This window comes from Mercenaria mercenaria, chromosome 15, assembly GCF_021730395.1.
Source record: "Mercenaria mercenaria strain notata chromosome 15, MADL_Memer_1, whole genome shotgun sequence".
NCBI lineage: Eukaryota > Metazoa > Mollusca > Bivalvia > Venerida > Veneridae > Mercenaria > Mercenaria mercenaria.
The window spans coordinates 41,022,562-41,048,648 of record NC_069375.1 but is presented as its reverse complement, the minus strand read 5'-3'; the positions used below and the strand labels follow the sequence as shown (position 1 = coordinate 41,048,648).

The 26,087-nt window shown below is 33.8% G+C and overlaps 1 protein-coding gene across 3 annotated transcripts in view; it reads left to right on the top strand.

Annotated features, from left to right (window-relative positions):
* The window catches only part of LOC123552050 (discoidin domain-containing receptor 2-like), a 191,147-nt gene that overhangs the window by 121,677 nt on the left and 43,383 nt on the right, over nt 1-26,087 (top strand). For all 3 annotated transcript variants that reach the window (XM_053525086.1, XM_053525087.1, XM_053525088.1), the window contains one exon: nt 3,969-4,074. In XM_053525086.1, the coding sequence (XP_053381061.1) occupies nt 3,969-4,074 (106 nt within the window). The remainder of the gene's footprint in view (nt 1-3,968; nt 4,075-26,087) is intronic.

The following is a 26,087-nucleotide window of genomic DNA, read 5'->3' as shown; positions in this document are numbered from 1 at the left end:
ATAATAACAGTTTTTACCATATATTTTGTGGCAATATTTCTTCAGAAAACAAGCACAGTCATATATGTTTTAGTTGATAACGATTTCTGTAAGATGCAATATGACAGGATAGTTACCATTCCATTTTACACCCTAAAAGCTAACATCTGTCTTATCTGTATTATTACAGACATGTTTTTTAAAATATCCATGATAGTGCTATGTCTTTATGGCTGAACTACAACATTGTCTGGGGAAAAAATGTCTATTATTGTCCGACACATTTACCGGCTTGGTCTTGCCAACAGCTTCAATTGTTTTAACACTTGAATTTTCTGTTTTAACTTTTAGCAGATAAGAAGGTTTTCAGCTGATTTTGTGTCACTTTGATTGCTCTCCGTCTTATAAGTGACACAACTTATGGCTGAGTAAATATGGTTTCAGAAGTTACTTTTGGACTATTTTTCCGCCTTTTAACTTCATTTTTCTGCTTAAATTACTTTTGTTAAGCTTTTAGCAGCATTTTTATTGGAATTCTGCAAAACTGTTGGACATGTGGATTTATAAATGACATAAGTGCCATAATTGATAACTCTCCATTAAACCGAGCGATGACTGTTTTTATTTCATTTCTTTAAGCACATTTGTTTCATTTCTGACGAATTTATTTTTATTCTCGACAAAGTTAATGGAAGAATGTAATTTTTATGTCTTCGAATTGTTCTTGCTTTTAAAAATGATGTCAAATAACTCCCCGTCAGGAGAAAAAAAGGAGCAATTCCGTCATTTTATTTCCTGTCACGTCAGATATATCAGTTCTGTTATCTAAATAACTGGTTCTCATACTGTCAGATAAAAATAGTGGTCATTAGTCTTTACGGCATGGTACCAGAGAAAAAGACGCTTATGTCTATAAAAAGAAAATAATGTAATAATAACTTCTTTTTTTTCTAGAAAATACATGATGTAGCTGCATGCAAGGTTTTGGGTATAAGAACTGAAAACTCTTTTCCCAACCTTTCCTTTCTCTTGACAATGCGAAGAACTATAAAACTTTTGATTTTGACCTCACTGTGTCTTTTGATCTCTATACAAGGTTTTACTCTTTGTAAAAGGAAACAGTAAAAGTTTATGGATTCTGTTTCAGCTGTTAGGAGTTAAATTTTATTTATTGATCACAGCTAATATAGTTTTATTTCATTTGATCTGATGTACTTTTATTGTTCCAATAAATTGATATCTTGGTAAAATCAAAATAAATCTTAATTAGGTGTGAAATTAACTGTTAAAAAAGTGTTATATTTGTAAATGTTTGATTCTAATTTGATTTTATGATTTTGAGATGGATGCCAAGTGTGGGCCAATTTTTTTTTTATCGTACAAATGGGTGAGCATACAATTGCTTAATATTAAAGTATCATACATTTTTATCATTATCAGAATTGACAATTTATATTTTTTGCTTGTTATGGACAAAAAAGGCTGATCCTAGAGTGAAAAGTTTATTTTTTTCCTCTCATCCATTGACAAGATTTTTTTAAATGATGAGCAACTTGTCATTTTTCTTTCAGAAAAGAAATTATCAAGTGTAAAGTGAGAATTGGAAATAACTTTCAAGGGGTTGTAGAATCACAATAAATGTCAGCTAATTACTCTCACCCATAATCATGCAAGCTTCTTGACCACCCTGATTGATCGTAGACGTGTGCTGACCGCCCGCATCTCATTGTTTCCTTGTCCGGCGCCCCACAATGCATCAGTTGTGCTACGGGTTTAATTAGTGGTAGTGTATTGTCATATTTTGGTCACTTCTGTCCATGTTTGTGAATGTTGAAGTGTGGATTAAAATCGAGCGTCATTGTTCGGCCCGGTTATCAAGGCCGCTTTGGACACAAACAATTACCGCAGATTAAAATAGGAATTGTCCGCCATATGCAAAGTGGTCGTCTGCTGCAGTTACTGACATTTTATAGAGATTATTATTTTCCTCTTCAAGCCTCACTATATTCATTGTTGTTTCACAAAGAAATATTCTTGAATTGTGATGTTATTTGCCTCACTATTCTCTCTTCCAGTTTCACTTATGTTTCAAAAAATTTCATAATTATATAGGAGATATTAAATGCTTTATTCAGTTCCGTTTTCATTATTGTTTTCTTTATATTTGTCATTCAGTACATAACTTAATTATTGTGACAATTGTTAATTCTTAATTCTGCAGCAGGAAATTAAGAAAAGATTTTTACTTAAAACAAAAGTACTAAGTTTAAGAAAATATATTTATACTTTGAATAAGATATTATATTTATTTATACCAAATCTCTGGATAGCCCAACTCTTCATTTCATGTCAGAAATTATCTGAATAAGTTAAAAAAAATTAATTGACACAAAATTTCTATACATCTCTACTTTTTCATTTTTTCTTGCCAAATAATTATAACTAGACTAAAGCCTCTGCGATACTTTCGCGTTTATGTCAGAGGCGTCTTAGCTCATCATCTCTTGTAATAAAGCAAGACCCTTTATTACCTACACTATTTTCAATAAGTAATATCTAAATGAGTTAAGTGATATTATAAACAATGTAATTGTGTGGGCAATTACTAATCTTTATATATTAATTGGTCGCTATCTCTCCGGGACTGCAAATATCAGTTCGGTAATTAGGAGTTGCTAATTGAATCAGCGAAAATTGAAATATTTCTTTGTTTTCATGGAGGTTGTGTCTTTGGTGTGAAAAATTAAGATTGCTGCCAATGAAACAAATTAAACAAGTTCATGAGGTAGGTTTTCCCTCTACCATCCAGACAGTTTTACATGAAGCTCAAGTGGTTTAAAGAAAAAGTTAAGGACAAACTGTTTCAGTATTCTCTTAAAAAATTATTACCAAGATACAAGGCAATAAGAAACAATTGAAAATTGCAAACAATATACTCGGATTGTTGTGAAATATCTCAGTAAAACTTAATGATATCGAAATACAGGAAAAAGCACATTTGTTTATTTTCAGAGTTATGTCCCCTTAACATACTTAAGAGGTTTTTTCCATTAGTTACTTAAACTTGGTATAGAATAAGAATAGAATTAATTCACGAGCCCTAGAACTTTTTTTTTTGGCGGATGTATCAAGAGAAATTATATGCAAATTAAGTTAAGGGTTGAGTAAGCTTTGATGGGTTGGAGAATTAATTTACGAAGAGTCTTTCACTGTTTTCAACGTCTTACTCCTAGTGAAACAGATATAAGTGAATTATTCTAACGAAATCGGAGACTATAATGATCCGGAATTGATAGAATAATAAGTAGTCTTGTCACATTCCGAAATGAAAGGGTTGAGATGAATGAAACCGATGATGGTTGTCGCCATAGTGATATGTATCCATGGTGTCATTCCAATGTCTTTTCATGCTATTTAATTTTCATGATGTCAGTGAAAGGATGTTATTAGTATTTTCTCTAAGTTGACGCATGCCTTTAATTGGTGTAGTGGAAAACTTGATGTGGAAAATCGGGAACAAAAATTTGAAATTAGAAATACGAAACTCCCGATTCCTGAGGGAATTTTCTCAGAACAATAGCATACCAGACAGTGCATAGCACAAATGCAAATGTTCATTTTAATGACTGTTTACTAATAAATATGTACTTTTTACACTCATAAAGAGTCCATTTGTATAATTAAGTTGTACTGTGTAATATTTTATGAAATTATAAAAACAGTGCAGTGTAATAAGCATTCTGTGAGACGATGCAATGATTACATGCATGCTTCTGGAAACAAGTACCGGTACCACAATTTTAAGACTCTGAGCCAAGTTCATATAACAAAACAGTATTGTTGTTATTGAAACAGCTCCAGTCTTGGTCACCAGGGGTTGGGGGGACATTTTTATCTTATTATATCCATATTGAGGCACTGCATTAAAAATGACGCAATCACATTATGAATTAATAAAATAATAAAAAAAACCTTTTTTCTCTTTGCAGCACAATGTCGTGATTCCCTGGGAATGCAGTCGAGTGAGATTCCTGACAAAGCCATCACCGCCAGTTCGTCCTTCGACGATGACACTGTTGGTCCAAAATTTGCAAGGTAAGAATGCATGAACATGTGGTAAAAGACTGACAAGATGACTTTCTCAAAAGCATTGAAAAAAAATGGATTTACCAAACCAAACAAAAGTCTACTGTCATTACTTATTGTTGGCTTTATGCTGGACATGCCTAAAGCTTGTCTGAATGTATTCTTAAACCTTTCTTAATAAAATGAGATTTGAAGAAATGTGTCTTCCGTCCCTACTGAAATCACATCTTCAGACTAGACTGACATCAGATTCTGTTGAAATCTGTCCATAAATCATGCTGAAGTTTATTGAAATCTGAAAATTGTCCAAATATCATGCTTAAAGTGTCCTAAAAGTATGCTGAAATCTGTCCATTAACTTATACTGAAAACTTGTCATCAAACTGGGATGAAATCTGTCTCCAAACCATGTTGAAATCTGTGACCAAACTATGCTGAAATCTTTCCACAAACTGTAAACTTTGTTCGGATGTGTCATTAAAAATCTGCCCATCTCAAATTTGGAATGAACATGTATGTTGCGGATAGGTATTCAATGCTGATCTTAAACTGAAATTTAAAAAGTGATAGAAACCTTTACTACTCAGTAACTGGTACATATTTATGCTCTTTTCCCACATAAAGATCTAAACGGAGCTCTGAATGCCATGTCTTGAATGCCAAGTATTGCCAAGTCTTGTGAAAGCTCTCCACATTTTGCATCTTTCTGCTAGTTTCATTTTGTCTTTCTTTGTTTAGAGAGGGCATGAGTGTAAAGAATCTCTTAAGACATTAAATGTTAATCATAATGGATTTATTACTAGGAGAAGCTGTTTAAATACCTCTGCATTTCACATTTTGTTTTTCCATTGATTAGAGATAATGGGCTTTTGAAACTATAGCCGGTGATCTTTTAGTTTATGACAGTTTGAAAAGAGATAAATTTTATCAAAACTAGGTACAGATCTTTTGATTGTTGCTATCTCCCTTGCTCTTTTTGATTTGTATCAATTTAGAAATATCTTTTGTAAATTATGGACAAAATTTATATGGAAGGCATACGGCTTTGATTGATTTATGGCGGCCATTTTCCAAAATGATTTATGACCAGAAACTATAAAAGTTTAGCTTTGATACATGTTTTAATGATACTTATCAGCCATGATGATTATGAGGGACATCACCTGTATGTATTCACAACTTGATACTGTTTGATCACAGAGACTGGTGTACATTCATATTTTTTATTTAATATAATTTTTACACTTTTAGGCTCCAAAACTATTTTATTTTGTAATGAATTGGAAATATTATTTGATTTTATGATATATATTTTTCATTTTACATCATTTTCTTACTTTACATATTTGATTTGGTAACAATAAAGGTCCTGTAACAAAGAATAATAAAAAACAGTAGTTTATCACCTTTCATGCTTTGATTTTTTTCCTCACAAAACATTCACGACAGAAATATTTCCCAGTAAATTAACTGTAGATATATGGACGGAATATAATACTCATTTTCTATTATGTTTCACATTTCCTTTGTTAAAATTTGAACATAATTTGATGAAAAAAAGAGATTAGCTTAGAACAGAGGAGATGATTTTGATCAGTTAACCAATCATATCATTGGCCTTATCTTTATTGATATCTTGTCTCTCTCCCCCCCCCCCCCCCAAAAAAAAAAAAAAACATTATTTCATTGGGAATAAAAATCAGTATCATATACAATTGGTAATTTAGTACAGTCTGATTGTGAGTCTTAAAAAAGTCAAATTAAATTCATTTTTTGAGCCATTGTTACAATGTAAGTTTTGGTTTGTTAAAAGTTTAACATTTGCTTCCTATTTGAAATGGCTGTTGGTTTTTAAACAGTTCTACCACCTGAACAAGTTTTGTTTGTCATCTTAAGTTCAAGGTCAAGGTTACTGCCTTGTAAACTCCTTTCTCCTTCACCTTTGTTAGTGTATTTCTTGCTGGCATTTAGTCTAACCATGATATTGGGAGATTTAAAGATATGTTACCGAAACAATTTCCGTGATTATTTTGTGACAACATGATTGTGACATTGACCTGTGTTATTGGTAAATTAAATTCTTAAATTAGTATTTGCACCAATGTAGAATCATCAAGAAATATGAATTTTTTTTTTTTTTTTTTTTTTGAAAAATTTCACAAAAAAAGTCAGTTCCCTGTGGAACACCTAAATCATGATTATCACATGGAATATGATTGACATAATTGGGAAATTAATTTCTAAGAACCTCAAAGTTGAAAGCACCTGAGTGATCTAGACTTCCTTCAGTTTGTTTAATCAGAATGATTTAGCTGCTTGGAAAAGGTGATTAAAGCTTCAGGATGCTGGATTAGTTTTCAGTTGAAATGATAAATTGTTTTAATTTCACTGATTACTTTTGATTTATATCATAATTGCTTTTCTATTTATAGGAAAATCTTTGATAGTCTCATGTCATTTTCTAAGCATTTTGATAAGATTAAATTGATGAATGGAAACCCTCACCAGTCAATGACAGGCTCTGTTACCACTGAAGTCATGGAGTTCCCTCAGAAACTCAAGAATTATACCTAAGTGTCTTTCTTAAATAACCCAAAAAATTGCAAGCAACTCTATTTTCGTATCCAAATGTTGACAATAGATATTTCGCAAGGAGCACAACCATCATGGTTCTGTAGACCTAAAAATAGATTTAAGGACGTATGCTAGAATGTGGTGCAAAAATTTTCCCAATAACAGAATTTCTTCAAACTTTGGATATTGAAGGACAATCATCTAAGAAACAAAAAAATGCAATAAAAATCATAGGTCACCGGTATCGAAAAAGAGTTATCTGCCCTTGAAAACGGCATTTCCCCCAAAAATGACGTTTTCAAGGGCAGATAACTCTCTCGATTCCGGTGACCTATGATTTTTATTGCATTTTTTTGTTTCTTAGATGATTGTCCTTCAATATCCAAAGTTTGAAGAAATTCTGTTATTGGGAAAATTTTCGCCCATCTCATATACAGGGAATTCTAGCGTACGCCTTTAAGGAGCAATGGCAACAACAAAAGCAATAAATAATCGCAAAATATATCATGTCATCACTGTCAGTTTTCCTACAAAATCTGAATAAAATCTTTGAAAACTAATTTGTTCTGTGTGTCAAATGTTGTATACCCATATTGAAGAATTTATTGTACATGCATCTGCTTCTTAAGAAAATTGATATTTATATGGCAATTGCTTAAATTGATATTTATATAGCATGCTATTCTCTTCTTATTCATACCTATATGACCTAGCTTCTTGGAAATCCTATTTATGTGAATTATTGTGTTCAAAGGAAACAGAAATAATTAGAAAAAGTGTGAAAAGTGACCCAGGTGTGTGATACTCACTTCAGTAATACCATTTGTATTAATTTTGTCTGTGTTAGGAAGCCTGGAATTGAAGTGAATCAAGATGTATTGGTTTGTGATGTCTTTAATTAAGAAATGCAGGGGTGGCAAAATGATCTTAACTTGCTTGTCCGTTTTTGTCATTTGATATTTTTTACTTGTCCGTACGATAGTTATATTGTAAATTCTGGTCAAATTTCACTTGTCCGTACAAGCTTTGGGACAACCTGGGCAATACGGACAATTGAATTTGCTGCCCCTGGAAATGTCTGCTTGGTTGGTTTAAATTGCTGTACATGCTTTTCCAAGAACTACATAATAAATGTTACGTCCCACTAGTAAAGTCTTCTGAATCCATTCCTGGTCAGTGTTTGGACACTTAACTGGTTCTGGGTACACACCCGCAAAATAATTCTTGATAATGCACCTGAAGTAGAAAAGAAAACATCTTTTATGAGCATTGTTACTTTTTGAGGCTCCATAGATCACATGGTGTGGAGAGTATTATCTGATCTTCTTGATAGGAGAGCTCATTAATCATTTTTGGATTAAGGGAGATGACTCTCAGATGAGAGTGATAGTTCAATATGATTGGCACCTGAACACATAGACTGGACCCTGTCATCACATTCTTATTACCATGGCGATGGAATCTTCATGATCCCAGTCACCCAGGAGCTTGGTTGTCAAGATCCTCTAGGTGATGTCTTTCTAATCATGATTAAAATCAAAATATGAAGAACAAAGCAGATGTTCTGTTTTGAAAGAGAAAATTACCCTGGAGAAATCATTTCTGAACTATAATTCAGAAATCATGTAAAACTGTCTATGAAATTTCAGAGAAAACCTACTCAATCCATGCCATAGTTTGATGTAATATTAACTGAAATTCAGTATAAGGTTTTATATCATTTATGAGGTCATAGGAATGTATTTTAACCCTTACCCTGCTAAATTTCTATAATGAACTTGTCCATCTTTCAGTTTGGACAATACCATTAACTGTTAAATGGGGTGATTACAAAAAAAAATACTGACTGAATGGCGGACAGTGCAGTTCTTGATCAGACTGCATGGATTGTGCAGTCTGATCATGATCTACACTGGTTGTAAAGGCAGAATTAATTGTGTCCAGCATGATAAGGGTTAAATGCTCAAAGTGATACTATTCATCAGATGTACAGATAAGATGCTATTTATTTATAATGGTAAGGAATTATTTTAAAAGTCTTCTTTAAAACAAAATTTTACAAAATAATCTGTTTTTGAATTACCTCCCTTTTACACTTTGAATAATGGCCCATAACACTACGAAAAGTTCACTAGTGCTACAGATGATTTAAGTTTTTCAGTTAATTAATTTTTTTTGTTTTACTAGCTAATAAAGTACTTTTAGCTAAAGAAACTCTTTTTCACCCTCATTTTTTATATTAAAGATTGCTACATCAATGTGATGACAAGCAGTTCTCAAAAATCATTTGGAACTTTTTAGGTTAATACATCAAAACTAATGTCCCATGCAAACAATTCTACTGTTCTATTGGAAAAACTAAGTTCTCCATTTCTTGAAAGCTTCCCAAATAAACTTTGAAGTAATCAAACATAAAAAAAATCGGCAATTGTGAATTGAACGTTTTAGAGAAAGTATAAAAAACAATTTTCTAGAACTGCAATTAGAATGCTCTGATGCATTTTCTGTACTTGAGAAGTTTGGAATATTGTAATTTGATGCATTGAAAATTGATAGAAGTGCTTAGATTTGCAAGAAAAAAAAAGAGAGAGAAAAGCAGAAAGAAACATTCTGATTGTTTAAGACATCAAGGAATTTGAATGAGAGTGCATCATCATGATTGTGGGAATTGAAAGTGCGCATCATCATGATTGTGGGAACTGAAAGTGCACATCATCATGATTGTGAGAACTGAAAGTGTGCATCATCATGATTGTGGGAACTGAAAGTGCGCATCATCATGATTGTGAGAACTGAAAGTGTGCATCATCATGATTGTGAGAACTGAATGTTGTGAGAACTGAAAGTTGCAAGAATTGAATGTTGTGAGAAATAAATGTTGCAAGAATGTAATATTTTGAGAACTGAGTGCGAGCCATTTGGATGGTTCAAACATTGTAATGAGTATTTACTTTTTTCTAGATCCGCGATAATCTTGTGTTAAGAAAATCTAAATTGATATAGAAAATATTAAAATTTGAGGGAAATCAAAAAGAATCATATATTTTGTAACAGAAGACACAGCTTTTAATGATTGTTTAGATATAATTAAAGCCTGCTTTCATTGTAAAGTATGTTTACATGTGCATTGCTGCATTTTACAGTGGTGATTCCATTTTAGTAACATACATGTTCTCTGTTTTTGTTTGGCATTAAACTGTATGTTGAAGAGGTAACCATTTTTATATGGTATCAAAAAAAAACACTGAAGAGGCAATCTTTTGATACAGGGAAAAAAAGCAATCAATGATAAGGTTTGGAGCCAGGGATTTACACAGCCATCCATCACCACCAGTGGACCATCTTAAAATTATCCCAGGGAGATTTGATCAGCGGAGGGTTGGCTAGACATTGATTGATGACTAAAATACAACAGTGACCACACTGGAAATGTAAATAACACACTTTTAGTTGCTACAGGAAACCCAGCAAATCCCTTAAGTATGTTTAAATGATATTTTGCCATGTGTTCAAGTCATGTTTTGCATTTTGAAAATCTTCCTGGCTTTTGGTGATAAGGAATTTGTTTGGATCATTTGGGAGGATTTTGTCATTTTCTATTAGGTTAACATACAGTGTTCTGCTCCGTGACAGGAAAGGGCATGAGAAATTAATGAGGATCCAAACCCTAGGGGAATAGACCTTATCATGAAAATTTAAAAAGGGTTTAGTCAGCATTAGGTTCTTAATATTCATTGTTTTGTCCACAGAAAATGCATTTTTGAAATTTATAGGTCATTAAATACTTCTTGTCTTTGATAATAGAATAATATTAATTATCTATGGTAAATAAAATTATGTCAAACCTTTGGAAGAGACAGCCCAACTTCTGGAAAGGAACTTGTTTACCTTTTTATTTCCAGTGTACATTGTTTAAACCTTCACCCTGCTAAATTTCTATAATGGACTGGTCTATCTTTCAATTTTGGCAATACCAGTTATTATTCGAAGGGGGTATCACTGAAAATTTACTGATTGAATAGCGACCGATCTTGGTCTGCACTGGTCGCAAAGGCAGAGTCACTTGATGCCAGCAGGCTAAAAGTTAAGCACTGTAAAATTTCCAGAAGCATGTGTTTTTGATGACAGGGCACCTGCGTATGGTTCCATACATACCTTCAGCCGTAGGGGCCCAGGTTGAATCTGCAGGACATGTCTTCTGTAATTATACCTCAAAGATAATGAATGCAACCTGCGTGTGTTCCATACTCAGTTTTGACCACCTATACTTGCCATGCTTTCTGTAGGTGTGATAAACCTGTAAAAGATGCAATACTTAGTGATGTTGACAGTAACAATGATGAATGCCATAATGATGATAAGATTCATAATGAATATAATAATGATTACCAAGGCTTATGATGATCAAATTCATGATGATAAAAATCAGGATGGATATGACAGTGATGACACTTGAAGGTCGAGATGATGATGTTGGTGATGACGATGATACAGTTCATAATTACTCTGATAATGAGAACAAAGGCCAAGCTGATGTTGGTAATGATGATCAAGGTCATTATGATGATGATGATAATGATGATGATGATGATAAAGTTCAAGATGATAATGATAATGACAACAAAGGTGAAGATGAGGATGGTATTGAAGATCAAGATCTAGATGTTGCAATGGATTACATAAATGATGCTTCTGCTAATGAGCATGATGTTGCTGTTGCAGTTACTGCTGCAGTTGCAGATGAGAATTAGCTCATCACAATGATATTTATGTTATTGATAATTCATTTAAATTGCAGGTCAAAGAGGGTGGTATTTTAAAAGTATGAATTGGAACAATAAATTGTACTTGGTACAATACCTGGTACTATGTTTGAAGCCCATGTCAAGCAGATTGAGACTGACCAGTGATGAGAGGACTGGAATTCCGGTGCCAGTATCTGTCAGCAGACGGCATGCACTCCAAGATATTTGTGTCAAAACCCATTAAGATGATGCAGATATATGTCCGAAGATGATTTATGACCAGGGCTGACCACTCTGTCATCACAGTCTGATCAGAGAGAAATGTAATTATGATCAAGGAATAAAGGCAATAAGTTTACCATAAAGCAAATCGCAAAATGTATCAAGTTGTTCTAGTGATGGGTCTGCTTGTTTGAAGAGAAAAAAGAAGTTGGCCGGCTCAGGTCTGTCAAACTTGATGAATCTAGTTATTGATAAAGTCAAAAATGATTGATACCGGTAGACTAGTCGGTATTAACAGTCATTTCCTCTCACCTCACATATGCAGAAACAATTAAGAACGTTTCAGACTCTAATGGATTTTTTCTCTTAATGTGCTGATTTTTTTTCTTTTGTTTAAACGAATCTACATGTATAATGCCAGAGTCAAAAGAATTGCATCTTTTTGGACATTTTACAATTTAGAAATTTGAAATCATGTTAAAGTATTGGTTGTCCAATTTAAAATAGAAATTTGCAAATTTATAAAGATTTACACTAAATATATTAAGTCCCAGCTTTGCAAAAACTGCTGTGCTCTGCTTGGAGATGTTTAGACCTTGGAATTCAGTGGCTTTTAAAAAGTAATTATCTACTTGGAATTTCCTTTCTGGAAATAAACCATTTACCCAAAATAATAAATTTCCAAAGGTTTTTTTTAGAATCTTTTGTTAGTTTTCTAATTATTGCTATACTAACAGATTTGTGTGATTTCTTGAGTTTTGGCATCTCAGAAATGCTTATCAGTTATCTTGTTGACAGTGGAAGATGGATGGGTTCCCTGTTCTACAATGTAAGATACATCAACACTTTCTTGAGATTATCAGAGAGCCAGTCTAGTTCTTGTCAGGGGAGACCACTCTTAATTTAGATAAAGCTTGGAAAAATCTGTCAATAATCAGCTAATGAAGGCTACTGTTAGGAATAGAGTCTTTTTAACCTTTAGCCTGCTGGCGGCGAATATTTCAGCCTTTGCGACCAGTGCAGACCAAGATCAGCCTGCACATCCGTGCAGTCTGATCATGGTCTGCACTGTTCGCTATTCAGTTAGTAAATTTTCAGTGAACACCCCTTCGAATAATAAATGGTATTGCCCAAACTGAATGATGGAACAGTTCATTTTAGAAATTTAGCAGGCTAAGGGTTAAAGCAGCAGAATTCTGTCATTCAACACTTACAATTTATGTCAATTTGAGTTCTCTTTTATAATTATTTACTTTAAAAAGTTCCTGAATTTTAATTAAGGGAGATCTATATATAGTGTAGGAAAATGGTCTGGCATCCATTGTTCTTCATCATCATCATTTTTATTTAGTCATTTTCTCCTGTTACAGTAGAACTATTGGTCAGAGTTACACCAAACGTGGTCTGTAGCTTGCTGACATGAACCTCTCAAGTTTGTTCAAAAATGGTTTTGCTTGGCTATATTAAGGGACCAGTCCAGAGCTGATAATAGTAACTTCTATTCCTTAACCACTTGATGGAAATTCACCAAACTTTGGCTGTAGCATCATGGAACGGATCTGTCTCCAGTTTGTTCCAACCATTCTAATTTACTACCAGAGCAAAAAGTAGGAAACTCTTTAAACCAATTCTTATGAACTGCTTGATGAATATTCACCAAACTTAGGCATGTATCTTTAGTTCTGCTTCAGGAGTAATGTATAATGACAAACATGAATTTTATGATTTTTGGACAGAACATTTCAATGTTCAGTATCATTTCATTATATGAGCCGTGCCATGAGAAAATCAACATAGTGGGTTTGCGACCAGCATGGATCCAGACCAGCCTGCGCATCTGCGCAGTCTGGTCAGGATCCATGCTGTTCGCTAACAGTTTCTCTAATTGCAGTAGGCTTTTAAAGCGAACAGCATGGATCCTGACCAGACTGCGCGGATGCGCAGGCTGGTCTGGATCGATGCTGGTCGCAAACCCACTATCTTGATTTTCTCATGGCGTGGCTCATATTTATGTCTCCCACACCACTGTGTTGGGAGACATATTGATTTACTCCTGTCTGTTTGAGTCTGTCACAGATCTTGTCTGCACTCAAACATTTCTCATCCGATCTTCACCAAACTTGAATAAAAAACTTGAATAAAATGTGTTTGCCAATAAGTCCTCGGCCAAGTTCGATAACTAGGCAAATCGGCCCAGGCACTTCGGAATTATGGCCCTTGAATTACCAAAAATAGCTAAAAATCGCTGCCAGTATCCGCACTCTAAGTCATTGGTGCATTGTTGACTCAGATACATAACTATTCAGATGATAAGGCAGTTGTGGGAGACATGTGCTTTCTCAAAAGCAGCTCTAGTTTTAATAGTGATTTTTTTATATGGATAATATGACACTGTTTTATAAACATTGTACGAGATCAATGGCATCCATGATCCTGGTGATTTTAGCTTTAGCTTTTTGACACTGTTTTGTGAAAACCTATCAGGAAATAGTTACACAGGTGTTTGAACTGTTTCCGTGGGAAGTTCTATTTTCCTACCTTGGTATTAGATCAACTGTAATTAATGAACCAATACAGGTATTTCCTCCTGTTAATCAATCAGGTCGGGATATTTACCTGCAAGCTCACTTGATATGTCTGTATAAACACTACATTCATCATAGCTCTTAATTAATGGTTTATGTTACCATTATGTTTACCTAGGTGTTTATTATGTAAACACTCATTTGTAATTCTATTGTCTTTTTTTATAATATCTGATGTTTTTCCTCGTTCCCCTGGCGTCAGAAGGCTTGATTCTGATTCAAGTGGGGTGGCTGTTTTCTTGTTTGTTGCCTAACCCTCTAAATAAAAGTGCCAGGGTTAATTAAAACTTCACTTCTTGACACTATAGATAGATGTTCTATGGATTCCAGAATATTCTATAGATTATTTTATTCTGTTACATGATTTATAATCATGTGAAAGAAAACGTTACTATGTTATTCCAGTAACTAGCTGTCTTCGTCTGTTATTGCAACTTGGACAGAATCATGAACACAACTTAGACTAAAATGTTTGGATATAGTCATGTTTTGTTTGTTTTGTTTTTGTTGAGTTTAACGTCACACCGACACAATTATAGTTCATATGGTGACTTTCCAGCTTTTTATGGTGGAGGATTTTAGACCCCAGGTGCCCTTGAGGCACTATTTCATCATGAGCGGGTTGAACCTCTGACTGACCACAAGCCGTCTGGATGGCTTCCTCACATGAAGAATTCAATGCCGTTCTCAAGGCTCGGACCCACATCGGTGAGGGGCAAATGACTTGAAGTCAGCGACCTTAACCACTTGGCCACGGAGGCCCCTATTGCATACATGTTGTAAAAAAGTTTTTGCTATGTTAAGTTGGACCACGTTTCATTTTAAGTTGGACCAGAATTACAATTCATTGCCGTGTAAACATAGCTTTAAGTTAGTTTTAAGTTGGATCATACAGACAATTTATTGCTGTGTAAACGTAGCTTTAAGTTGGATCATACTGACAATTTATTGCTGTGTAAACATTGCTTTAAATTGGACCAAAATGACCATTTATTGCCATGTAAACATAGCTTTAAGTTGGATCATACTGACAGTTTATTGACATGTAAACATAGCTTTAAATTTATCAGTGTTGCAATAATTTGGCTACAGCTTTAAGAGGGTCTGTGTTTTAGGGTAGATATATTTTGCCACATAAACAGCCCTTGGACCTTGTTGTCTTGTTATACTCGTGTAGTATTGTGTGCTATTTTTCCTGCTTTCTCTAAGATACCAAACACCTCGAAAATTATTGATATTACCATAGAAATCCATGTACAGTTTTCAAGTTAACAGAAAACACGTAATATGAAACGTGTAATCCACAAAAACATGAGCTTATTTCTGAGAATATTCTTCAATAATGTTTCTTTAACATGCAATGGTAGGAAAAGATTCTAAAAAAATCTTGTCACAGACCATTCCTCTAAGAAGAATCAAAGAGAATTATACAAAAGCTGTGTGGAATGGATTCCAAAAACCAAGATGTCTGTATTGATTGGCTGATTGACAGGGATGTTGTGGATGATATCAAAGGGTTTGAGAGTTGTAAGATTGTGTCAAAGACAAGGTAAAACTATTTGAAGTGTTTAAATGTGCTGTGTCAGATGAAAATAAGAGAATGACCTTGGGAGATGAACTGTTTTAAGATTGAAACTGCTGTTTAGAGAATAATTGTAAAATTGAACCATGTTCTGAAATGATGTTACAGACTGGTAAAGTTTTTTAGCTCACCTGTCACAGAGTGACAAGGTGAGCTTTTGTGACCGCGCAGTGTCCGTCGTCCGTCTGTGCGTGCATGCGTCCGTAAACTTTTGGTCACATTTTTCATGGGATCTTTATGAAAGTTGGTCAGAATGTTCATCTTGATGATATCTAGGTCAAGTTCGAAACTGGGTCACGTGCCGTCAAAAACTAGGTCAGTAGGTCTAAAAATAGAAAAACCTTGTGACCTCTAGAGGCCATATATTTCACAAGATCTTCATGAAAATTGGTCAGAACGTTCACCTTGATGATATCTAGGTCAAGTTCGAAACTGGGTCACGTGCCATCAAAAACTAGGTCAGTAGGTCAAATAATAGAAACACCTTGTGACTTCTCTAAAGGCCATATTTTTCATGGGATCTTTATGAAAATTGGTCTGAATGTTTGTCTTGATGATATCTAGGTCAAGTTCGAAACTGGGTCACATGCGGTCAAAAACTAGGTCAGTAGGTCTATAAATAGAAAAACCTTGTGACCTCTCTAGAGGCCACATTTTTTATGGGATCTGTATGAAAGTTGGTCAGAATGTTCATCTTGATGATATCTAGGTCAAGTTCAAAACTGGGTCATGTGCCATCAAAAACTAGGTCAGTAGGTCTAAAAATAGAAAAACCTTGTGACCTCTCTAGAGGCCATATATTTCAAAAGATCTTCATGAAAATTGGTCAGAGCGTTCACCTTGATGATATCTAGGTCAAGTTTGAAACTGGGTCACTTGCCTTCAAAAACTAGGTCAGTAGGTCAAATAATAGAAAAACCTTGTGACCTCTCTAAAGGCCATATTTTTCATGGGATCTGTATGAAAATTGGTCTGAATGTTCATCTTGATGATATCTAGGTCAGTTTCGAAACAAGGTCATGTGCGGTCAAAAACTAGGTCAGTAGGTCTGAAAATAGAAAAACCTTGTGACCTCTCTAGAGGCCATACTTGTGAATGGATCTCCATAAAAATTGGTCAGAATGTTCACCTTGATGATATCTAGGTCAAATTCGAAACTGGGTCACGTGCCTTAAAAAACTAGGTCAGTAGGTCAAATAATAAAAAAACCTTGTGACCTCTCTAGAGGCCATACTTTTCATGGGATCTGTATGAAAGTTGGTCTGAATGTTCATCTTGATGATATCTAGGTCAAGTTTGAAACTGGGTAAACTGCGGTCAAAAACTAGGTCAGTAGGTCTAAAATTATTAAAATCTTTTGACTTCTCTAGAGGCCATATTTTTCAATGGATCTTCATGAAAATTGATCTGAATGTTCACCTTGATGATATCTAGGTCAGTTTCAAAACTGGGTCACGTGCGGTCAAAAACTAGGCCAGTAGGTATAAAAATAGAAAAACCTTGTGACCACTCTAGAGGCCATATTTTTCATGAGATCTTCATGAAAATTAGTGAGAATGTTCACCTTGATGATATCTAGGTAAAGTTCAAAACAGGGTCACGTACCTTCGAAAACTAGGTCAATAGGTCAAATAATAGAAAAACCTTGTGACCTCTCTAGAGACCATATTTTTCAATGGATCTTCATGAAAATTGGTCAGAATTTTTATCTTGATAATATCTAGATCAAGTTCAAAACTGGGTCACATGAGCTCAAAAACTAGGTCACAATGTCAAATAATAGAAAAAACGACGTCATACTCAAAACTGGGTCAATTGGGAAGAGGTGAGCGATTCAGGACCATCATGGTCCTCTTGTTGTATTTAGTTTTGTTTTTTGTGTTTAGATATTTTGTATTTTCTTTCATCCATGTAATTGAGTAGAGTATTGGCCGTTTGGAGTGTTGACAAGAAAAGTCCAGAATAAAAACATCTAATAATTGAACAGGATGAAAAACAAGGCTTGGTAAGTTGTCTATTGAGTAGAACCAGAATGCATTGAAATAAGGGGCTTCTTCACTCTGTCAGACATAATAGGTATGCAGTTTTTTTTTTTAAGCTAAAGCAGTTACTGGGTTCCTGAAAATTAAATTGATTGAGACAAATCTTAAGGATGGTGTGGGAAACTGTCAAAATTAGGGTTTTTAGTGATAGACTGAATTTGTTTTGATCAGGAAGTGCAATTGTATTTTTAATTATTTGTGTATTTCACCAGTTACAGTATCTTTATGAAGAAATGGGACAATAAAACAATATGTTTTAAATGTACTTGCATGATACCAATTTACTTTGTATTGCTCATGCTCTATGTAATGACAATGCAAATAGCTCTTCAATGAAGGAGGAGAAAAGAAGTGAATCTTCAATATTGATTTGAATTTCACACCAGTGAATGATCAAAGAGTAAAGTTTCCTGGAGAGTAAATAGATTTTCAAGAGAAGATTTTTTATAGATTTAAAGCAATCTGACAAATTCAAAATGATGTATACATTTTTATGATAGAGTAGTTTTGATCTAGTTACCCTCCAATATTGCCATATTTTAAGTGTTGGGATTTAGATTGTATTAATTTTTAAGTATAAAAAAAATGCATGACTCCAAGAGAAAATGGATTTCAATTTTAAAAAATTATCCCAGTGATTTTTTTGGTAGCTAAATCAATTTTTTTTTATCTTGTTTCTTTCTCTGGGAAGTAAATGAGTTTTTGAAATGAAACATGCAGACAAGCTTTTAGCAAAATGATGTCGCCAATTTGTTAGAAAAAAAAATTTTAATAGAAAAATTTGAAATTTTGCTTCATAATAAAGATTGATGTTTTTTGTGAGGCTGGCTGACAAAAATGGTCATATGTTTTATAAAGTTTTAAATCCGTAAATTTTACTAAATTTTACAAAGAACAGAAAAGCTCTCAGATTTCAATATGAGGAAGGCCAAACCATAATGGAATGAATGATTTTAGCTCGGAAAAAATGTGCAGTTGCAATTTGAATGATGTGTTTTCTGAGGGATGTAAAGTATTCCCGTTATTGCTCAAAACGATTACTTTCATGCAAAATAAACAAAAAAATCATGTGAGCCGTACCATGAGAAAACCAACATAGTGTGTTTTGAGACCAGCATTGATCCAGACCAGCATCTGCGCAGGTCATGCAGGTCGCAAATGCACTATGTTGGTTTTCTCATGGCATGGCTCATGTCTGTCTCAACAAATACCTTAGTTGAAAACATCTGACGATTAAATTAGGGTCATTTGCATGAAAATAGCATCATGGGAAGTGTTTTGGGGATTTTGGTGTTTAAAATGTAAAAATATCGTGATTTTAAGGCATGAGAAAAAGCATTTCATTACAAATATTCCCTGTATCGAATTAAACAAAATGTCATTATAAGGAAGAAATATTTCTAGAGTATGATTCCTGTGGGCTTTTGGCGTCTCGATTAGATTGGTTGCGTTATGGAAAGAGTTCGTAATAACTGTTAGACGTGGTTTAAAAAGGTTGTCTTGTTAAAACGGATATCAATGTAATAATTCAAATATTAACTGACAGATAGCTACTATATCGCGAGTATCAAAAAAAGTAAATAGCCTCATAAATTTTCTGTTATTGCTTTAGGTATAGGATGTTTGCAGATCTTGTCGCTAAATAACTGCATAAACTGTCAGAAATGTATATTTTAATACTGATATCAACTCTTAATATATAATCAAAAGCAAATCAGTAATTTTCTTCAAGGTGCAAGCTGCTATCAACTTCTTATCTGTAAAGTTGTATGATTTTTTTTTCTTGATTGCATATCTGTAAATTTTCTGCTCTGTTCTGTTTTGTTCTAGGTAGAGCAAAATTTGTTTTATTCTCAGTAGAGCAAAATTTTTCTATTCTCAGCAGAGCAAAATTTGTTTTATTCTCACAGTAGAAAAGAATTTGTTCTATTCTCAGTAAAAAAGAATTTGTTCTATTCTCAGAAGGGCAGAATTTGTTCTATTCTCAGTAGAGCAGAATTTGTTCTGTTCTCAGTAGGGCAGAGTTTGTTCTATTCTCGGTAGAAAAGAATTTGTTCTATTCTCATTAGGGCCCAATTTGTTCTATTCTCAGTAGAGAAAAATTTGTTCTTTTCTCAGTAGAGCAGATTTTTTTTCATACAGTGACTCTGGTTCAGAACTACCAACTACTACTGAAGAAGACCAGATTGATACCAGTATTAACTGAAAATCTAAAATGTTCCCTGAAAATTAATAGATTCCAGAAATAATTATCTACCCATTTTAACTTTTGTTTGACATTCTGACATTTTCTCCACATAAGATTTTTGTTTTCTACTAATTATTTTGTTTTTTTTTTACCTAGATTATGTCTATTAAACCTTCAGACTGCTGGCGGCAAGTGATTCTGCCTTTGCGACCAGTGCAGACCAAGTTCAGCCTGCACATCCGTGCAGTCTGATCATGATCTGCACTGTTCGCTATTCAGTCAGTAAATTTTCAGTGAACATCCCTTTGAATAGTAAGTGGTACTGCCCAAATTGAATGATGGACCAGTCCATTTTAGAAATTTAGCAGGCTTAGGGTTAAAAAAAATTCATACAGTAGCAGAAGAGTTGTTTCAAATCAAAAATAAAAAAAGATAAAACTGTAGACAGGAGAAGAGATTTTACTGGCGTACCCCCAGTTAAAACAAACGGTTACCTAATACAGCCGACATGAAGTTAGTGTAAGTTTCATGAGAGACGGAAGATTTTGCCAAAGAAAACAAAATGTTGATAGGTTGGAATTTGATTGAAATTATTTGAAAATAGACTACTGCTGTGTTGAGGCTTTAATTGTTTGTTATTGGAAGTATATAAAATAAAAAAAATAGCAAGATAAATACTATGAATTCATTTGATATTGTTGGCAGGAAATTCTGCAAGTTCAGCCAAAACTGTAATTTCGGAGACATGATTTGTTTAGAAAGGTAAGTTACGTGAAAAGTCATTTTGACGTGATTCCTTTAGCCTGCTGGCAGCAAGTTAATTTGGTCTGCACTGTTTGCTATTCAGTCAGTTAATTTTCAGTGAAAACCCCTTTGAATAAAAAGTGGAATTGCCCAAATTGAATGACGGACAAGTCCATTTTAGAAATTTAGCAGGCTAAAGGTTAAAATGTGAATGAATCTTTTTAAGGTACTGAATAAGTTTGTGAGTCATGTCAGGAGGTTTAAAACCCTCTGGGATACTGATTATAGTAATTGAATTTGAAAAAGATTTGCGAGTTCGTCAGCCTGACATCAGGACTTGAACCGTTTCATGTATGGGAAGTTCCAGCCACACCAGATCTCAAACATTTTCATGTATGGGAGCTCAAACTATCAGGCAGTAGATCTTTTGAAATCTGAGTCATGAATAAACAGCGGACAGTTTCAGAGCTGCCTGTGTGACTAACCAAAAGTTTGAAAGAAGCCATAGCACTTCAGATTTCTTTATGACTTTTGACCCTGCATCTGCTTAAACACCTCTCCCTCATTTCAAAATAAAACAGTTGAAGCAAAATTGATTCTACTTTTCTGAGGGCAATAGCACATGTATTGCATATTAATGCTTTAAATAACATGGAGTTGCAACAAAAATTAATCAGGCACATTACACTGATTATAGAAATAAAAAAAAAGTAAAATTTATTGTGTTCTTCCTTTCTTGTTGAAGGGAAGAAGCCATTTAATTTGAGGTGCTTTCATTGCCAATATGTGGGTATGAGTAATGCACTTGCACAATGTGCCAAGGACATTTTTTCCATCTGATCTTTTACTACACTGAAAATTTAATTACTGTTGAGTGCCTGAAAAAACAGACTGTGTTTCAAAAACATAAAGGAAATTATTCTGAAAAAAAACCAATATCAGTTTCTTGCATTTTGGCTACTTTTACTTTAACTTCTTTGGGTTCTTAAACAATATGATCCGGCCTCCTAGAGGGATGGATTTTATTTCAAAAAGACTTGTCCAGTAATGAACAGCTGCTGAAATTGTCATGTTGCCCTCTGGAAGTGATCAGGTTTCATCTTCCTATTGTCACAAGTGAATTTTCAGATTATTCCGTCTGCTATTTTAACAGTCGGTGCAGGCGTACTGCACCCGTTTACAAAGAAACCTTTTTATCGTTTACGCATGTCAAATCATTATGATCACATCTGCCTGAAGATTCAAAATGACACAAACATTGTAATCTTGTTGCGGCACAGTGTTTAAATGTTTGATCGTATCAAATTCTGCAAGTTTCGTGCCAAGAAGGCCACGGGTGTTGTCCGCTGGAAGTGATGTCAGTTTTTCTGTAAACAGTTCCAGGAAAAAAAGGATCCAGTTTATGTTTGAAAAATTGATTTTGGATAATTACATTTAGCAAACATTTTCCTTTCAATCCAAGTACCACTTAACACATATTTGCAAAATAATTCTATCAGTATTTGATTTTATCTTTTATTTACTTCATTAAAATATTACTGCGGCCACTTCTAAGAGAGAGAAAAAAGAAAGATATATAGCAAAAGTACAGTTTGTTGGACTTCCTGTAAAATTATTTTATAGGACTATAATAGTGGTGTCAGGTTTCTAAACCTTTCTTAACATAAAAAATAACGGGGTCACAATGGCTGAGTGGCAGCACAGTTGCTTCTCACTTGCTGTAAGATTACGTCTTACCATGTTTGTCCAATTTTGTGAGGAACTGTCCATGAAACAATTCATCTGGCTTGTGTTAGATGGATGCTGGTCTGACTGCCAGAAAGGAAGCATGAAAAGGCATCTTAGACGTTTTCCTGAAAGTGATCGTAATGTTAATAATGAATTTAAAACCATATTCTTGACTTTTATTACCCAAGGGACAAGGGAATTTGCATAAAAGTGACTAAAACATGATATATTTTGAAGTGGTATTAATATTTATGGATTAGTACCTTGATGACAGGACTGTAACATGTTAATAACTTAATGTTGTTTCATACAGAACCAGTTAAACAAGAAAACAATCCTTGACTTAGAGAACTTCAGTCAGCTGATTATAATATCTTCTTCATGCAGAAAAAGGCATCTTTATGCTTCAAAGGAGCATCTTTCTGCTAAAAAACTTCCTTTTTGTTAAAAGAGACAATATACTTTGGCTGACATCTTTTGGCTACTTCTAGAGTGCATCTTTCTGCCATAAAAGGATCTTTTAGCTACAAAATTTATTGATATTAGAGATTTAAGTCACATGGTGCTAAGACTGGGAAGTCATTAATATTTTATTGTCCAATAACTCCAGAATGATTATCTACCAGCATATCGAGAGGATAATATACCAGAGTAATCATTTCCGAAGAGAGGAAATATTGCAAGACTTTTCCATTTATATCTCTCCGATACATTTTCCTCATTATTTTCCAATTTTCTAGCACCATCATTCCCCCTTTCTGTAAGCTATAAATAGGAAATAATTCTTTGATTGATTCAGTCATGTTTTACAGACAGTGTGTATTAGTTTTTTTTATATTTTAGATAGTGTAGAAGAGATTCTAACACGATCCGCAGCAGTTGCTATATAAACATATAGCGAAATCGCCTATACATGAATCTACGATAAAATATGGTTGGCTGTTACATTTCAACCCCTATGATTGTAACATAAAAGATTCTACTTCAGTTCCATTACATACGAATTATTTCAGGGCCAAATGGATGAAAACAGCATTTCAAAAACATAAATATAATAAAAAGTCATACTGACCTATGTGTAGGTCCGTAAAACACGCTCTGATCTCTACGAGCGAATTCAATTAGCTTAATTATGATTCAGCGGTGATGTCATAAATGTATGACATAAAGTATGACGTCATAATGATGTGACGTCATATAAAAGTTAATCTCGTCACTCGTAATACAGGGTCAACTTGCCTATTTTGATGATTCTGTTCATAATTAGTTTGCGAGCTGATAGATTACTAACTTGAACTAATAATAAAAGAGAGTTAAGAGGAACAACACATCAAACACCGGGTGTGCTTAACAAATTTAATAAGATCTACTGGTTTCGGTCATATAATGACCTTCATCAGGATAAAATATAAAGAAATTTCTACACTGAAGTATATAAAATGTGGACGACTTTGATGACAAATTGTTACTATAAATAGATTGGTTCTGGCAACTGTCCAAAAATTGTTGGCATCGGTCCAAATGTAAAAGGAGTCTGTTTTTAGAGTTTTTGTACAAGAAGAAATAATTTTAACTTAATTAAATATTCCGTAAACTCTGTTGACACTAATTAATTGTTCATTCTCATTACTGAACATTCCGTACTCGTCCTGGCATAAGGTATCCGTGCTGGAACTAACTGCTGATTACTAACTTATAAATACTTCTCAAAATTCTGATAAAAAAGAAACAAATATATATACGTTCCATTGGCTATGCAACACTTTCTAACCAAAGGGGGTAAATTGTAACAGCGTATGACCCGAATGACGTATTACCCTGAAAATGTAGTACTGTAAAATGCGAATTATTTGCGTTGTTAGAATCGAAATAATAAATATGTTCCAATAATTTTATCAATTAATAAAACATGGGCAGTCGTTTGGATGCAAATAATTAAATCACTCGTGCTGCGCACTCGTGATTTAATTAATACGCATCCAAACTCCTGCCCATATTTTATTAACTGATAAAATATAGGAACAGATTTATTATTTCTTAAGTAAAAATTAATGGGAGGTAATTCTTGTCCAACTGTAATACGCTTACTATTAGAGATAATCAAACATGATATGAATTATGAAGACCAACAGAACTGAGGTTAGAGATTTCAAACTTTTCTGTACTTGTTTGGGACCAAGGAGATGGCTTTGATGAAGTTTTTTTTTCTGATTTTATTTATTATGATTTTTAAACTAGGTATTATTTATAGCCTCCCCTTAAAACCTCCCTAAACAGAGTACTGAATGGTAGATGATGGTTAAAGTGCGGTACTCAAAAGCATGTTAATTAGCAACTTAAATGATAAGTATAGAATTTAGATGTAAAATTTTACACTTTAATGTACATGCAGTGGCCCTCTTTCCAGCCAAGTACTTGTCCTGTAACCCATTTACTGGAGTCCATAAACTTAATAAACTTACAACTGTAATCCTCGCTTAAAATCACAAATCGGAGCATCCTAAAGTCTTCCTAGAAGAAGCTTTTTAATAACACTTGAGAGATACTTGAAAAACAGTCTTCATACAAGATATTTTTAATGTATTTTAACATCAGGCTGTACATGACTGATAAGCCTAGGGACTGGTTTACAGTTATTATGATATAAAAAGTTTTATTTCAACTTTGTGAATCATTGGGTCAAGTCTTTTTCACATAAAAAATGAAAATCAAGTAGGTCCATTTCAAAGGGTATGTTTGTGAAAGGTTATGAAAGTCTGATAAGGTAGTTTTATGACCATTAGAAACCAGAAGTGGTTTTGCAGTGTTTGACACTTACAGTCCTTGATAACTGTCAGAACTGAAATGTATCCTGATGTTGCGGGGAATCTGTATAAAAAGAGTAGTTTACACTAAATTTCAGAGATCTAGAGGCGACTGCAGACTAAAGAAGAGTAACATAAAAGTTCCCCACCCACCAGCAAGTAACAAATGCATTTTTAATATGAAATGTTTTAGGTGATTCCGTAAACACAGGCCTTTAACTAGCTCCTCACTATATGGATCTAACAATTACTCCCCTCCACTTCCCCTACTCCCCTATGCCCACGTTCTCCCTCTGTGCCTGTTTACAGAAAAAAGTACTTTAGCCTTTATATTGTGCTTTTAACAGTAACTGTAATGATCTTTTATGGCACTTATAAAAAAAGTCTGATAATTATTGGTACCATGTTCATTTTATCATTTCAAATCAGGATCAAAATAATGATGAAAGATTGTATCTAGTGCTTGCTAATGATAATTAATGTATCGCTATCATGGTAAAAAAAATACTCCATTAAGTTTGACCTATTTATCCATTTAAGGCACATCTTTCGTTTAAGCAGTACTCAAGTCGATAACCGAAATGTCATTATCAGTAAGTTTAGAAATCCCAAGACAAATCATTGTTAGATACTTACAATACTTTACCATGATCTGTACAACAAGAAGTCATAACTTACGAGTGAATACAGATGGGGAAAAAAATAAAGAAAAAAAAAATGGAGATTCTTATAAAATTTAGCAGTTATGCTGTTTCTTAAGTTTGTAGAATAAACTAAATTCAAAAGATATATTTTAAAATGGAATTTC